This window comes from Coturnix japonica, chromosome 2 (assembly GCF_054131305.1).
Source record: "Coturnix japonica strain WE chromosome 2, WE-NBRP24, whole genome shotgun sequence".
NCBI lineage: Eukaryota > Metazoa > Chordata > Aves > Galliformes > Phasianidae > Coturnix > Coturnix japonica.
The window spans coordinates 96212449-96229396 of NC_140664.1; the positions used below are offsets into that span (position 1 = coordinate 96212449).

Consider the following 16948-nt stretch of genomic DNA (forward strand, 5'->3'; position numbering starts at 1 on the left):
CTCAGCATACTTTGGTTCAACAAAGGGGCATGTAATCATGAAGCTGCTTAGATGCCAGTCTTTACATATAACATCTCAACTACTTGCAAAGCCTGGCTTTCAGCATATTATAAATGCTGAAAGTCCTATTGGAAACATTAGTGTTAGTATGTTCATTGCATTTGTTCACCATTGTTTGCATTGTTCATCTCTCTCTCTTTTTTTTTTTTTTTTTTTTTTTTTTTTTCCCTTCAGTATGCCTTTATTTTGCTGTGCTCTGAATAACTTCTCTCTAGTTCTATCTCATCTTTGTCCATCTATCTCACAATCTCTTATCCTGCTCTTTCACTGCTGCTTATTTCCTGGCTGGATTTCCTGCCTGCTTTTTCTTATCTTCAGAGTCCTGTTTTGGAATGGATCAGGAGGCAGTCTTCAAGCTGGCCACTTCTGAGCACTCCTTATCTGTGCTCTGGGAAGTACTTTCCTGCTCAGTCTAATTAAAATTTGTCTACAAGGGGAAAATCAGGACTCAAGCTAGACAATGAGTAATCTATTAGTACAGTAGAAATGAAAACTGGCAATTCCAGTCGTTTATGGATATTGAGCAGCGTGAATATGATTACCAGATTAACGGAAGCAAAGCAAAGAATGCTATATTATTTTTTAGGGTTTCCAGTGAACTTGCTGCAGAGATACCATATGTATATTAAAATAAGCACAACTGCTCTATTGAACAGACAGGTGGTCCTACTGTCACTTGTCACTTTCACTTTTGTTACTAGTTAAGTGATCAAATACAACAAGAGTCTCAAATCTAAAAGGCACAGTTCTCTTTTGTAGCTAACTGTTGCTGTTCAGTTAAGACTTTACACAATTTCAGAGGATTTCTGAATAACTTCCTTGTAAAAAAAAAAGCAGAAAACGCAACAAAACCACAATGAATATAGTAAATCTTACTTTATTCTTCACCCACAAGTACAATACATTAGTACATGTTGTTAGTGCATCTCTTGTGTTCTTGGTAAAGCTGACAGTATTTTAATGGATGTGTGGAGTAAAGTCCAGTTCTTTAGGAAAAGCCATTTGGAATATCCATTTAATTTCTGAAATCTTGAGTTGAATGCTTATGATTTATATTTTCTGATCTGGAATTGCAATAATAAGCTCTGTTAGAAATGCTTTCTATTCGCCCAGTCTGTCTTATCAAGTGCTTGCTCCATCATAGGACATGCCTGTCCTATGTACAGGGCAATAAAGGCATTAAATAAGTTCACACTTTGCAAGAATATGTCCAACAGTGATGTCTGAAAAAGAAACACAAAAGTACTGAGTGGTAGCCAACATTACGAAAGTAAAAATCAGTAAACTGTTAAGATCAAATAGAAAAAGTAATAAAATAAGATACATAGTAAATAATATATGTGCCCCGGTGGCGCAAGTGGTAGGAATGCCGCTTTGCAACACCAGGGCCCGGGGTTCGAATCCCCCCTGTGGTGCAAGTGGTAGAAGTGCCGCTCTGCTACACAGAGGCTCGAATCCCGGGAGTTGGACTCGATGATCTCTAAGGTCCCTTCCAACCCGCATGAGACTATTACTACTACTACTACTACTACTACTACTAATAATAATAATAATAATAATAATAATAATAAAATTAAAATAAAAGTGCAAAGTAAAAATGTAAAACAATTTTGTAAAATATGTAGTATAGAAACAAGCAGCAATTGAGAAAACTCTGCATGACAGAAAGAGGGTTGAGAAGAGGCAACTGACTTTAAAAATTACAGCTTAATCACCACACATGATAAATGAGTAATAAATTATGAATTATATGAGATTAAATCAGGGGAGATATGTAAGTTGGCCTTCCAAAACTTATAAGCACTACCAAACTCTAATGCACGTACTGAGTTTTTGTATCTGAGAACCTTCTGTCAAATCAATATAGCTCTTGAAATATTTAAAATTAAATGCTATTCTTAAGCACTTTCCTGACTCCTTGCCAGAGATCAAACACAGAGATATTCCTTGTGTGTGAAAAAAATCAAGGCTATGTGAGGTTTAGTATTAACTATGGCTGTAGAGTGGTCTAGTTCAGTTTTTATCTGACCTGGATGGATGAATGGAAGTTGTGGAAAATAACTGGTAAAAAGAGCAGATCAGTAATGGCTGTTTTCAGGAATATCTGGGATTGTACTGAATGGTGAATGAAATGACACAGTGTTATGAAGTGACAAAGAAAGCAGAGAAAACATTCAGTTGTCAGCCTGTAGGAACAGGGATGATGGCAAGAATGAAGGAAAAATGTTTAAGAGATCTAATTGAAGTGTACATAATCTTAAATGGTGTAGATAATGTTACTGGATTCTACCCAGAATGCATTCTAAGACCAGGGGCAAGTACTGTACTTAAACTCAAATGCAGATATAAAGAAACACTTATTAAATTAGTAGTAACTGCTGAAGTGACCTTCAAGGCATAGGTATTGAGAGAAACACATTGAGGATTACTCAGGCAACAATTAGCTGATGTCCAGGAGGCAGCGGTACAGGGAGGAAATGCATATGCTTTGTTCCACTTTGTCAGTGACATTCAGAAGAGATTTTTGTTTTGTAACTGTACTTGAACCAAGATGGTTTGCCATTTTTTGTTTTATAGAAATTGAATATAATTCCTCATGAAAAATTATTATGCCTATTTGTATTTCAGGATTAGAAACCATGACATAGGGCTGTGGTTTTGTGATTTAGATTGTCTGAAAAGATCTGAATGAACTTTTCCTAGGTGTACGTGTTTATTGGTGTTGCATGTTTGTCTTTCTGTCGAAAATATCTTGATGAAATCTCCATGTGCTGCAAATAAAGAAAACTGTCAAGTGTATGTGATCTTAGTTATTATTTAGAACAGGACTGAATATACATTTGATGTTTTTTTATACCAAATACAGTATAATCATAATTGTGATTGGCATTTCTGCAGAAGGCTTGTATTGACAATGTAAACCAGGATGACTTTGCTGTTGGGCATGGAAAAAACATTTTCCTTGGAAACAGTGCTTATTTTATTGGCAGAATCTGTTGGCAGAGAAAGTTCCCAGATTTTTTTTGCCAGTCTCTATTTCAACATCTCCAGCAAGCCCTTTGAGTTCTTTAGTGTAACTCTTCTTCATCCATGATTAGAGAAGGTACATTTACAGGAAAATGATGTTGGACTTTTCTCTGAGTACTTCTAGTGGGTTGTGACTATACCATGCAGTGCTGAGACATTAGAAAAGTTACAGATCTGAAAGAAAAAGCAAATTAGTCCAAGCAGAGTGCAGTATTAGTGCTGTGCTATCACTCTCGGGACCTGATGAGGCATCTACGAGCTGTGCTGCTCCATGCAAAGCAAATAGCATCTTTATCCCTAATTTGCACAGTGAGAAAGTTGCCTGTTTGGGCTTGAAAAACATGGCATTTCTTGCTTAGATTTGGAAGCAGAGAAAGAATGAATAAACAAGCTACTAATTCATGACTTAAGGCTGTACAAAAAGGATAATTGTAAGGATTTCAGTAAATTCTGAATTGACATTGTGTTGTCTTTTTCTTCAGATGCTGTGCTTGCAGCAACAGAAATGAAAAATAGAAAAGACCTAGGGCAATGTTAGGGAAACTGGAAATTTTAGTTCTTCATCTTAGTTCTCACCAGTGGTGCTTCTCCCTGATCCTAATAGAGTGCTGATTTGTTCACAAGAAATGACAACCCATATTCCATAGTTACCTTTGTACTGGGGAAGCCTTTCCCTACTTTTCATCACTTAGAGGGAGAAAAATAATAAAATAAGTATCTTATTTAAAGTCTAAATGTAAAGAGAACAGCTATGGTTTTAATATGTGTTATTTGGATGAAATCTGCCAAACAAACAATGCTAACAGAATGATAGATAGCTCCAAAAGTAATGCCTCCTATTTACTTTCATGGAAACCAGAACATAGAGCACAATTATACCAAATTCTCAGCTACAAAACACTGTTTGACATAGGCACCACCATTACCTATGCACCAATGATGAACCTAGGATGCTGCACTCCTAGGTATCTGCGCCAGAGGAGCTGACCTGCTTTCACTGTTGCCTCTGCTGAATTGCACCCCCCACCTCCTCACTGTTCTCACATTCACAGAAGTTCTCCATAAATGTATCTCCATAAATGTGTCTCCAAAAAATGCCCAGCAAGCACTTATAAATGTTAATGAAAGCTATTTATTTTTCCTCATGAGGGAATTCAGTTCCACACCTTTTCTTCATATGCACATCCATATAAGATGCCATTGTGTCAGACTGCACTTCTGCCATTTGAAACATGACAACAAAATGTTACAGAATATTGGTGGGAAAGTTCAATGTCCACTGCCATACCATTGGCATCCACTTCTGACATTATAGGCCAATGTAATAAAATAGGAGGCATTACTTTCAGAGCAGTCTTTGTCGTTTGGGGCAGTCAGCCAGGAGTATACTGTTGTGAGTAGGTGAATAGGTCTGGATCTAATTTTTTTTTTTTTTTTCTTGCTTGTTTGTTTTATTTTTATGGCTTATTGTAACATAGCCTGTTTTGCCAAAGGTGAAGTACTTACAAACTTATTGGTTTGCACTAAATTTCTGGAATTATCTCTTACACACCAGAGACCAGAAAAGCTAGGTAGATAGACTAGGGGGGTAGACAGAGTAGGGGCTGCATAATTTGGGATAAATAATAATGCTGTCATAGAAGCATAACAGGAATTTGAAGCTGTATTCTTGTATAATCCAGGCCAGTAGCCAAATGCTAAGCAACTGAGTGTGACAGACAGAGATATACAATGCACTTTCACAATGCAGTTCCATTTATTAAAATGCTTGAAAGATTTAGTCTATTATCCTGTTTAGAAATGAAAACAAATTTTGCAGCAACCTCTGCAGACCTGACATTTGATTTCAGTGCTCTGATAAACCTCCAGCAATAAGTAAAACACCTGTTTTAGGTGTAAATGATTTGTTTCTCATATTATAGATCTGAAAATTCTGTCTGGAGAGCAGAAAAAGCAGTCCATGATTACAAGATTTATTCAAGCCATACTAGACTTTTTCAAATGAATGGTCAGAAGAAATATGCAATGAAAAGAGGATAAAAGTTATTTTCCATAAATAGTGCAAGATGTGGTATGATTTGAGATGGTTATTCTGCCTCATATTCAGCTGACTATCTACATTAACACTATATAAATGGCAAAGTCACTTCCAACTTCACTGCTTGCACTGTTAACCATTGAACTGCTGGACATGCTCCTCCATGATATACTTCCTTAGCATATCTCAGAAATAAGATGAATTCATTAGCTTTTTTAGGCAGTAATTATTTTAAATCAAAATCCCATTATTTAAACTTGGATTTGATCTTTATTCTGCTTCAAACACTAATATCTCTACTTACTATTCACTTGAAATGTTCTTCTAGGAATCCCTTTAGCTTGCTTTTTCTATGAAGTTCTTAAACTTTGACTCTGGCAGGTATGAACAATGAAGTTTTAAAATTCCTAAGAAGCAGGTGAAGTAAAATGTCTAGTAAGTCTAGACTGTTTTTTTCCTTCCTCCCCTTTTTCCTTCCCTCTTTCCCTTCTTCCCTCCCTCCCTCTCTTCCTTTTTCCCTTCCTCCCTCCCTCTCTCTCTCCCATCCTTCATGGCAGTTTTCTCTGTTCAGCCTCTCCCTTACTTGAAGACCAGTAAAACAAGCAAACAAGTGAAAAAAACAACAAAAGTTCCTCTTGTCAAGTTCAGTTCTATCACTATTTTTAAACATAACCTATAAACTATATGGGTGCGGGAAATCTTAACACTGAAAGACAAAACTTTATCATCTGGCTTCATTTCCTGCTTTCAGACATTTGCAGTTCCTACCATGTCGTTTATATCAGGCTGTCTTATCTGGAAGCAAACATGATCGAATGGTTCTTTCCCATAAATCTATAGATACAAGTTTTTCAGCTTTATTCTTCAAAAATATTGATTCATTCAGTAGTCAGAATTGCTTCCTGAAATATCTCCAGAGCAGCATGCAACTGAATGTCAGTTTTACTGTGATTGGATTAGTTCACTGGAATGCCACCAGAATTCAGGCAAGTGCCTTCCAAGCTGAGACCAGCTGAAAGTTATTTTTTCTACAAACTCCCAGGTGCCAAGAGGAAGGCAGTGGAAGCAATTTCAGCCACCAAATTAATGAAGGTAACAGCAGATGATATCGAGCAAGAGTATTTGGCAAAAAATCTGATTTTAAAAGAAAGAGGAGCTGTAATCAGATGGGTAGTATGTTATGGGTGATGAAAGGGATGTTCATCCATGAGATCAGTTCACATCCAGTGTGTTTAATCCTATGTGGGTTTTTATATTCCCACCTGGATGAGGCATCCTTCCTTTTTACTTGCTAGTGAACCATCATATGGCTTCTTCCAGACTTTTATTTTGCTTTTCTAAATGTCACAGTGGAAGCCCTTACAATAGACTTAACAGCAGATTTTTTTTATTTATTTATTTTTTATGTTCATTAGTTGCATCTCTTATACCACTGTAGTTTGCATTATAACAATCTCACAAAACCTGCATGATGGAGTCATGATGGAACAGTATTTATGGCAGATAAAATTGTAGCTGCTGGAAAGCACCACTTCTTATCACAAATTCTTTTTAGTTCTCCTTCTTTCTTCTTTCTGCTTCTGTTAGTACATCACTAACATAATGGGAATCAGGCTTGCAGTACAGCTAGTAAAGAAGACTGGCAATTTGACTCCTAGGTCCACTTAAGAACCACCTCTTAAATAAAATACAGAACTCTCTGTATTTAGACACATATCACCAGGCGAATTGATAAGAAATGTTACCTTTGTTTCTTGATCATTACTACTATGTGTTGCTTTTACCAGCTTTGAAGATCTGTGCAATTCCTCTGTTAATGAAGTCACTGTGCGTATCTTCGTATTGCTGGAGTTTTTTCCAAATACATGGGTTTTTGTGACCATCTTTGCAAAGTCATTTCCACATATCTTTCATCCGTATCACTCCTTAAAATAGATTGGATGGTGAGTTTGTGCATGGTATCATGTAGTTTTTAAGGCTCTCTTTTGACTACATCTCTCTGTTTTCTTATTCAAAGTACCATTATTATATTAAACCTTTCATTCATAACTTGTATAGTGGTGAGGTAATTCAATAATAGTGAAACATCAATTCAAGGCAAGGTGGTATTTAACCTAAATCTTTACATTCTACGTCTTTCAACATTTATTATAAAATATAACTATTTATCAGTTACTGTTCAATCAACAATACAATGTAATGGTTAGGCTTCAATCTATTTCCCGTCTCTGAATCACATGTTCAATTCAAGCGTTACTGTTGGCGTAGGTTTGTCAAAGCTGTAGAGCTCCTGGCAAGGTATGCAGGGGAGTGGTGTGTGGTGCTGCAGTTATTCTTTTTTGCAAACTATATTTTGTCTTTATTATATTCCTATGACAATATTCTGTATTTGCAAGCCCATCATTGAGTATTTTCTGTGGAGCATTCTGACATTCTGCATACTTTTTGGAAATAATTGTTTGCATTTTCAATGTTCACAGAGAGTGTTTCATCTTAACACAGCAAATATGGCATGCAGTTTTTAGGTATGATGATAATAAATGCTACTACTGACCAATTGAATCAGCAGCGCTTATCTTATTTAGCAGTGTTGATTTATCAGCATAATAAAGGCATTATCTGTAATTTATATGTGATATATATATATACTACACTCTCTATCAAGTCTTGTTTCACAGCAACGGGGCAGATTTAAATTTCTAGGGATCATTAATAAAACACTTGTCCAAGCCACAGTGCAGAATCCTAAGGAAATTAAGCTAATCCCTTTGGTGATCAATAACCCAATTTTACCATTTGGAAATATGAATAAGTTGTTTTAGCAGATGTGTTTTATTAAAGGGAGATCATGCTATCACCTAAGACATTCTTCTTTATTTAAGTATTTTTCATTGTATAATACTCTGTGTACATAGTGACTAGCTTTGTTTCAAAGCCCTTGTCCACTGTAGAGTTACAGCTCCTTCTCAGTTTGGGATTATGAAGATCAGACTTTCTGGCTTCTCTTGCCAGAAGGCAAGGGTCTCTTGAGCTTCTGGAGTACTTGCAATCTGAGATGATGTGTTCCTTTAGCCACTCTGCTCACTGGCCCCTCTTGTTCTTCAGGAGAATGCATTTTCCTGCCGTATTGGTTTTATGTACCTGTAGTAACTTTGCTGATTCCTTTTTTTGCTATTCATTTTATTTAGCTAATACAGCCCTTGTAAATAACTGTGTCCCTTAACAGACCTGTTGCCTTAAGTTAAGGTGACTTCTTACCCTTGGGTTTGTTTTGTACTCTTATTTTTCTTAGAAATCTGTGTATTAAAACAGTGACAAAATTTTAATATGAACACTTTCTTACAATAGCAAAACAGCCAATCATCAGAAAACAGCTTCCCTTTTCTGGGGCTTCCTGTCCCTCTGGAATTCTTTGCAATCTAAAATTGCTTCAGTCCTCCAGTTTCCAACCTTTGGATTTCTATATATCATGCACACACTCTCTATATAGTTCTGTTTTCCTTTCTGACTTTATCACAGCTCTCTAATAACCCTCCTCTGTTACATAACCCCTAGTCAGTCATTAGTGTTGCATCCCATTTTCTTAAATGAAGAGTTTATTCTTTTACCATTCCTGCTTATGTACTGGCTTTCCTTAAGGGAATGCACTCTTACTTCCCCAAAATAGGAACATGCTTGTTTCAACTTGATAGCACTTTAGATTGATATTAATCTACCATACTTCATTTCAGACTGATATAGGGTTACAAAGCTAGCTTGTGTACTCGTCTTTTACAGATCAGTTCTTTTCTACACTTCGTTTTTTTCTCTCATCTTCTGTATCTAGTGTTTGCCAATACCCTTCTGTAAAGCTGTATGGATTTTCGTATAAAGTAATGCTTTCCTTTTTCAGAAAGTATCATCTTCCTGGAGAAAAAATAATTTATCAAAATGCATGCCTAACTCCAATGCCTTCTTCATAAAATACCTTTCAGCAAAATTCCTCAGATCAAATTCCTCAACCTGGCCATCTGTCATATTAGGCTGAAACATTTGTGATAATTTTGTACAGCATAGTATCCTTTCTTGTCCTCATCATTATCAAATTCTACTTTCATTTGCAGCATGAAGCCAAGGAAACTTCCTCAAGTTCTGTGATGTAATCCTTGATTATATACATATTTTCTGCAGAATTCATCTCATTGATTTTTTTGGTTTTGGATGGTTTCCAAACTTTTTTTTTTTTTTTTTTAAACAAATGTCTTACATTATGGCATCAAAACTGCCTATAAATCATGTTAAAAGTAAGAAATAGTGTTTTGTAACCATTAAATAAAGTCTTTCATTTATGAATTTGATCAGATTTCATTGTGACAGTAAAAATTCTTCTGCCTTAATAAATGATGAGTTTTTATGAAGATACAAATATTTATTTTTCAAAATCTTTGTCTACTTGATTCTCAGTTTGAACTCTAGTTAACACTCTTAGTTGAATGGTAAATGTTATCTTCTTTTCCATTTAACAGTTTTAAATGGTTTCATTTCTGAAATCTCTACCAGAGCCATAGCTTGTATGTTTTCTTCAATACACTCATGTTAAATTCTCAAGCAGTTGCTCGCAAATCGTATCAAACTGTAAACAGGTTTTGTAAAGAAAGATTTCCCAAGGATGACCTGAAAGTAGCTTCAGTTTTTCTGACAATTGCAAAGAATATCTGTTAAGTTCTTCCATGATATTTTTTCTATATATATTCATACATATATGCACAGAGACTTACTGTATATATATCAATTATGATATATAACCCAAGGCTGATGTATGACTAGTTCCAACACTTTGAGAAATTTAGCAAACCATCTATCCTCACCAAACCCTTACTCTCCACCTCTTGGCCTTAGTTCTACCTGCTACAGGAAAGTCAGCCCAATCTGGCCTTCATGCTTAATTGCCTTCAGCAATAAGCTTCAATATGGTTTCCACTGCTGGCAGTGGTTTTAGAAGCCCACAGACAGTGCCATTTTGTTGAAAACCCCAAGAGGGTTGACTTTACAGGCTTGCACCAAGGGATTCTTCACAAGAGCAAAAAAAACCAAACCAAACCAAACTAAACCAAACCAAACCAAACCAAACCAAACCAAACCAAACCAAAACAAAACAAAACAAAACAAAACAAAAACAAACAAACAAACAAAAAAACTGTGGAAAAACTGGGAAAAGAGCACAAAAAGAGGTGCAGGGAGAGTGAGGGAACCCCTCAGCCCCTCTGGAAGCAGGAAGAGCAGCAGAGGTTCTGATGCAGCATAGGCAGAGCCATAAGGTGATGGCATCCAATCCTTGTACATATAAAGCCTGTTTCCAGGGACCATAGCTCCCGGGAGCATGGTGAACAGAATGCTGAACATCAGAAGAACATGGCACAGCAGTTGGCACAGGCAGGGTGAGCAGGGAGGGATTATCCCCCCACTGAGGAGGCCAGCTCACCTATTGTCTGGCTCCCAGACAACAAATCTAGCCACGATCCTAGTAAGCAGAAAGCCCTTGCCAAAAAGAATGTGGCTATCCAGGCCGAGTGTCTGTCCTCTCAGCCCAGAAAGCCAACTGTACCCTGAGCTGTATCAAAAGAAGCATGGGCAGCAGATCAAGGGAGGTAACACTGCTCTTCTGCTTTGCACTGGTGAGGCCTCACTTAGAGTACTGTGTCCAAATGTGGAGTCTTCTGTACAGGAGAGATGTGGACTTATTGGAACACATCCAAAGGAGGGTCAGAAAAATGATCCAAGTGATGGCACACCTCTCATTTGAGGACAGACTGGGAGAGCTGGAGCTGTTCAGCCTGGAAAAGGGAATACTGCAGTGAGACCTGAGAGTGGCCCTTCAGTATCTAAAGTGGGGCTGTAAGAAGGAAAGGGACAGACTCTAGCAGGGTCTGTTGTGACAGGACAAGGGGAAATATTTTCACAGTCATAGAGGGGAGATTTAGAAGAAATGTGAGCAAGCAGATTTTTATAGTAGGGGTAGTCAGGCCCTGGAACAGGTTGTCCAGTGTGGTGGTGGACATTGCATCTGTGGAAGCATTCAAGGTCAGTCTGGATGGGGCTCTGAGCAACCTAATCTAGCTGTAGGTGTCCCTGTTCATTGCAGGGGAGTTGGACTATATGACCTCTAAATGTTCCTTCTCCAACTTGAATGATTCTATGATTCTATGACTGCATTGTGAATGTATTTTATCACTTATAAATTTTTATTGATATTTCTGTATAACCACGCTGCATCACATACTTTTCCAGTAAGTCTTCTTTGTGTCCATATTAATATGATCTTTTTGTTACAGTTCTTTAAAACATTCAATGTTTCTTTCTTTTTCATTTTCCTTCTTTGTCCTTTCCAATGTAGAATATGATGATAGGACAAGGGGGAATGGTTTTAATCTCAAGGACAGAAAGTTCAGATAAGATGTCAGGGGTAGTTCATTACCAAGAGTGGTGAGGTGCTGAAGCAGGCTGCCCAGAGAGGTTGTGGATGCTCTGTCCTTGGAGTTGTTCAAGACCAGGTTGGATGGGGTGCTGGGCAGACTGGTCTAGTACCAGATCTGGAGGCTTGAGGCAACGGGGTTGCAACTGGATGATCCTTGGGGTCCCCAAGTACCCAAACCATTCTATGATTTTTTTCTGTGTACTTGAAACTGTTAGATTAAGTTCATTGTGTGTTCCCAAACTCTCAGCATGATGATTTTGTGAGAAGTTAGATATTTTTACTTACTTATTTATGTGAAAGAAAAATGAAGATGAACTGACATTACTATTTCATGTTATTTTTCCATCTCTTTTGAGTGTCTTATTAAAATGGCAAAGGGATGCAGAGTGTGACCAACCATGATATTTGTAATGTGGGAAAAAGAAGCCTATATTGGAACTTATCTAATGTTCCAAATCTTGTATACGCATAAAATTTTTCTATTTTCTATTTAGATCTGTCTTAAAAAAAAAAAATAAATAAATAAAAAAATTAGTAATTTAGTATTACATGTATATCTGGATTCATCTCCCATCACTACATAGCTGAGAAATCTAAGTTACAAGTCTTCATCTTCCATTGGTTAATGAAGAGATGTAAGGTTTCACATCATTGTTTCCTAAAGTACTTTGGGCAATTACAATCCTAATGTAAGCACTTATTTAAGTCACTAGGATTTCAAAGGATAGCTCAAATTTTATTTGTCTCTATTACAGATATTCCTCCGAAGGCCATCTCACTAAGGCTTTCTATATTTTTCTTCTGAAAATTTCCTGTTCCATATGTGAACCTGAATGAGATGAGCCTTGTCTATGTTGCTTATCACCACTGTGACCTCAGCCTTGCTCTTTACTTCTTCTTCTTAAGGATCAAACAAATTATGTTCGATCCCAAACCATAATAACTTGAAAAGCAAGTCATTTGCTGGGACCAAATTGCAAGCAGCCACACTGCTGAGAGGCATTTCTGTTCATGCTGTATTTCTGAAGTCAATTTCTCCTTTCATTGTGCAGGGTATAAATGATGTTCAGCACTTCAAGGCCAGACAGAAAAGCTATGTGCTTCCACCTTGAAGACCTACATTCTTTTTCTCTTGAAATTAGCTCTTCACAAACTTAGTGCTAATAACTAGATATTACAAAATGCTGAGTGAACCAACCAGTATGGTTCCGAAAAATCAAGATCACAATATGGCGGTATCTCATATTGTACTTTCTTCATGAAATTTAACAGAACAGCAGTTTCTATACTGAAAATACATAAGACTTACATGGAAGTAGAAGGTCTAGCTACTGTCAGGTGAAGAAGGAGCATCTTTTCTTTGTAAAGTATAGACTGTCCAATTATGCACACTTTAAGCTGTTTGGATTTTAGGGTTTTTAATTAAGACAGTCATGAGAGGTCTTATGCAATGCATATGTTCTTTGTGAGTGTAAAATCAAGGAATGGAGTCTTATCTCTGCCAGTCTAACTCCAGATTTTATAAACATGAATCAAGAGAGCTGTTATTTCAGATCAAATCTGTCTATTATGAATTTCAAAACAAAGTTTCTAGCAAAAATATACTGGAAGCTTGTCTGAAGAAAATTTAAACTTAACAGTCAAATGCACGTTCTTACGTAGGCTTGAATTCACCTTCACTTTTTGATTCTGTTGAATTTGAGAGATTGAATATATCTGTATAAGAAGCATATCTTTTGGTAGTCAAATTTTCTGTTAGATTGGTTCTTTTAAAAACCCTCAACTGCTGTGCAGGGTCATTAAAAAAAAAGAAAAAATCAACTTGAAAAATTCATTCCTAGTAGCTTTAAAAATACGGGAGAAAATAACTGCAAATATAATAGGAATATGAGCATTTTCAGAAAGTCAGTCTGCAGGTATTGTGTTAATAACACTACCTGAAAATCATTGACTTAAAAATATGCTGCCTATAATTTGGATAGAAAAATTCAGTAAAGTTTTTTTATTTGTGTTGACAAATTTCCTGTTTTATTAACTATGAGCATTCAACCTTGTACCAGTTCTGGTGTTTTCAGATGTATGGAGTTAGCCACTCAGACTAATGTAGTAACTGAGATCACAGGGGACATTTTCAGTGAAAGAGACAGGGAGCCAGTCAAGTTCCAATGCTGCAGGCTTGTCTGCCATAATTATTCACTCTCTTTCTGGTACCTGACAGTAAGGAAAGGTACTACTAGAGGATTGTGTCTTGTTACACTGAGAAGAACAAAGTTTTTTCTTCTGGCTGCCAGATGACTCATTGTGACTTTCCTTTTATTGTTGTTTGTTTGTTTGTTTTGTTTTATCTTGTTTTTCAGCTTTCATTTGCAGCAACAACCCCAGAGCTGGCTGACAAGAAAAAATATCCTTATTTCTTCCGGACAGTGCCATCTGATAATGCAGTGAATCCAGCAATTTTGAAGTTACTCAAGTATTACCAGTGGAAGAGAGTGGGAACTTTAACCCAGGATGTACAAAGATTCTCTGAGGTAAGCTTTGCATAATTTTTTTCAAGAGCTAGTTCTTCCATTAATAGCAATTAAGTAAAATCTAAGAGATGTGCTGTTTCAGTCTTTTTTCTCTTTCTTATTCTTATTATCTCTCTCTCTTTCTGGGTGGTATTTGCCATACTGAGTAAACTTATTTCCATTCTAGGGTTTCTGGGACTAGCTATAGTTAAAAACTACCCATAATTTCTTTTGTCTTCTTTACACCAAAATCATTGCTACCCAAGTGCAAAAAACCAAACAAACAACAAAAAAAAAAAAACAACAAAAAAAACAAAAACGAAACCACAAAATGTCGCATTAGTTTTCTAGTAAAGGGTCCCTTTCTACTCTTTGACTTGACAAAATGTATGATTTTGAAGGAAGCTTGTATCTTGACATTGGTTCAGCTAAAAGAGAGAATAAATCTAATTTTATCTTGTTCCTCTCTTGCTCTGATTTATTTTAAGCATCAGTCTGAACACTGAGGAAGAAAATCTGTTAAATGTATGGTTGAAAGAGTTGTAGGAGCTTACTGAGACAAAAATGACTACAGCCTCCAGAACTGATAAAATGAAGTATTGTGCACCCCCAAATCCTCTGACTTTCACACTGAGCAACATTTTGCTCACAGAAATTGAAAGAGACTATGGGGCAAGGGCCTTAAGCATGACATTAACAATAAAGCAGTGAAAAGAAAGCATCGTATAAGTAATTAATTAGCGCAAGGCAAGGGAATGAGTTGGCCAATTAATTGAGAGGCCAAACTAATAGAGGAGTGTCATTTTCATAGCTGTTTTATTTTTTCCTTCCTCATCACTCATTAAAAAAGGCTGACTGTGATCTGAGGACTAATATAATTAAAACTAGTGAAGAGGGGCAGGAACAGGTTAGAATCTGCTTAGGTGAGTCAGACATTTTCAAATTCTGTCACAATTAATTCACTCTGAAGTACTTAAGAAATCTTAGATTCTTCCCTTATGAGCTCTGAGAATTCAAGGATAATAAGCAGGGGGAGGGAAGAGACCTTTTTGTCTGTCTTTCCAAAATGCACATAAAGATAAAGGGAATTATAGACCAGTCAATCTAAAATAAATTCCTGGAAAGATATTTGAACAGATAATTGACTAAGAATTTCACAGAAGAAAAAAAGATGCTAAACAATGTCCACAATGGATTTGTCAAGAATAAATCATGTGAAGCAAACTAATTTAATTCTATGACAAAATAACTGGTCTCCAGGAGATGGAGTAAGTGATAAATGTGATATTTTATGACTGTTACTAAAGAAAACTGGGGAAACTTGATCATGAGAAAGATACTGTCTCTGTCCAATATTCCTGCCACCAAGGTTAATCATCATCAGACCTGTTGAATGTTTTGAAAATGAGTGCTGAGGTAAAAAGCAGCCAAAAACTGTGTATGCTTTATCCTCCTCTGTCTTGAAATTATAATTTCAAAGAGCTGCTATCAGTGGTTCACTGTCAAACAAGAAGGATGGGAATCTGTCAAGAGGTTTTCTAGACAGTGGGAGAGATAAAATGTTTACTGAATGATCAATCGGTATCTATTTGAGAAGAGCTGGAAGCACTTTTGCAGAGGCAGAATTGGGATTTAAAGTAGTCTTGACAAGTAGAAAAAAAAAATTTAAATAAATAGTATGTAAATGAAAAAGTGCAAAATGTTAGACAACACTAATTCAGCCTAGAGAAGAAAAGATTCCAGGGACACCTGATAGCGGCCTTCCAGTACCTGAGGGGGGCCTACAGAAATTTTATAAGGGTAGATAGCAACAGGATGAGGAGAAATGGCTTTAAACTGGAAGAGGGTACATTTAGATTAGATATCAGGAAGAAATTCTTTACTGTGAGGGTGGTGAGACCCTGGAACAGGTTGCCCAGAGAGGTTGTGGCTGCCCCCTCCGTGGAAGCATTAAAGGCCAGGCTGGATGGGGTTTTGAGCAACCTGGTCTTGAGAGGTGTCCTGCTGTAGCATTGGGGTTGGAAGCAGGTGATCTCAAAGTTCCCTTCCAACCCAAACCATTCCATGATTCTATGATCTGTATATCTGATACAGGTAGAGTGACTTGGGCCTCCCTCACTTGGCATTACTCAAATCCTTTTGATAATGATTTTTGAAGTGATCTGAATTCTATGGTTGTCAGTAGCACAACCCACTATTAGTATCCTCTACAAATTCTTTACATATGTTTGTACAGTTAAAGCTGTCCCTTCCATTGGATTAATGCTTCAGTTGCTTAAGTCCTCTTGGTATAAGGATATAAACAAACTCCATCAGTTCCGTTTATTAAGTAGGGCAAGTTCATATCCATTGTGCTTCTGTGACCTAGATTTATTGGATTGCTGCCCTATTCTCATCCTCTGGGAGAAGAGCCTGTTTCAAAAGTTAATGGTTCTATGGCAAAGGTTTATAAATGAGGTTGTAAAATGTTGTGGGTTTTTTTTGTTTGGTAGTGTTTTGTTGTTTTTTTGTTTTGTTTTGTTTTGTTTTAGTTGTTTGTTTCACAATTTTTAGTTATAAGTGTTTGCTATGACAAAGAATCATAGGATAATTTAGGTTGGAAGAGACCTCAGGAGATTGTCTGTTTTAACCTGCTTCTCAAAGAATGGCTAGCTTTATTACTTATGATCCCTGAAGAATTATGGGTGTTGCATACACAGTTTTCAGAAAAGTCATGACTACATTCAGTTTTCAGTTCCCAGGTGAGCTTTCAGCTGACTGGAGATTCTGCAAGAACTGATGCCTCTAGTTCTGCTACTCTATAGCACTACCTGTTTAGGATTGTGTTTTGAATACAAACCAAGTGATGGTCTTGTGGTTTGT

General features: G+C 36.7%; 1 protein-coding gene across 2 annotated transcripts in view; it reads left to right on the forward strand.

Annotated features, from left to right (window-relative positions):
• The window catches only part of GABBR2 (gamma-aminobutyric acid type B receptor subunit 2), a 438554-nt gene that overhangs the window by 173171 nt on the left and 248435 nt on the right, over positions 1–16948 (forward strand). For both annotated transcript variants that reach the window (XM_015854241.3, XM_085538106.1), the window contains exon 3: positions 13937–14107. In XM_015854241.3, coding sequence (XP_015709727.1) covers positions 13937–14107 — 171 coding nt within the window. The remainder of the gene's footprint in view (positions 1–13936; positions 14108–16948) is intronic.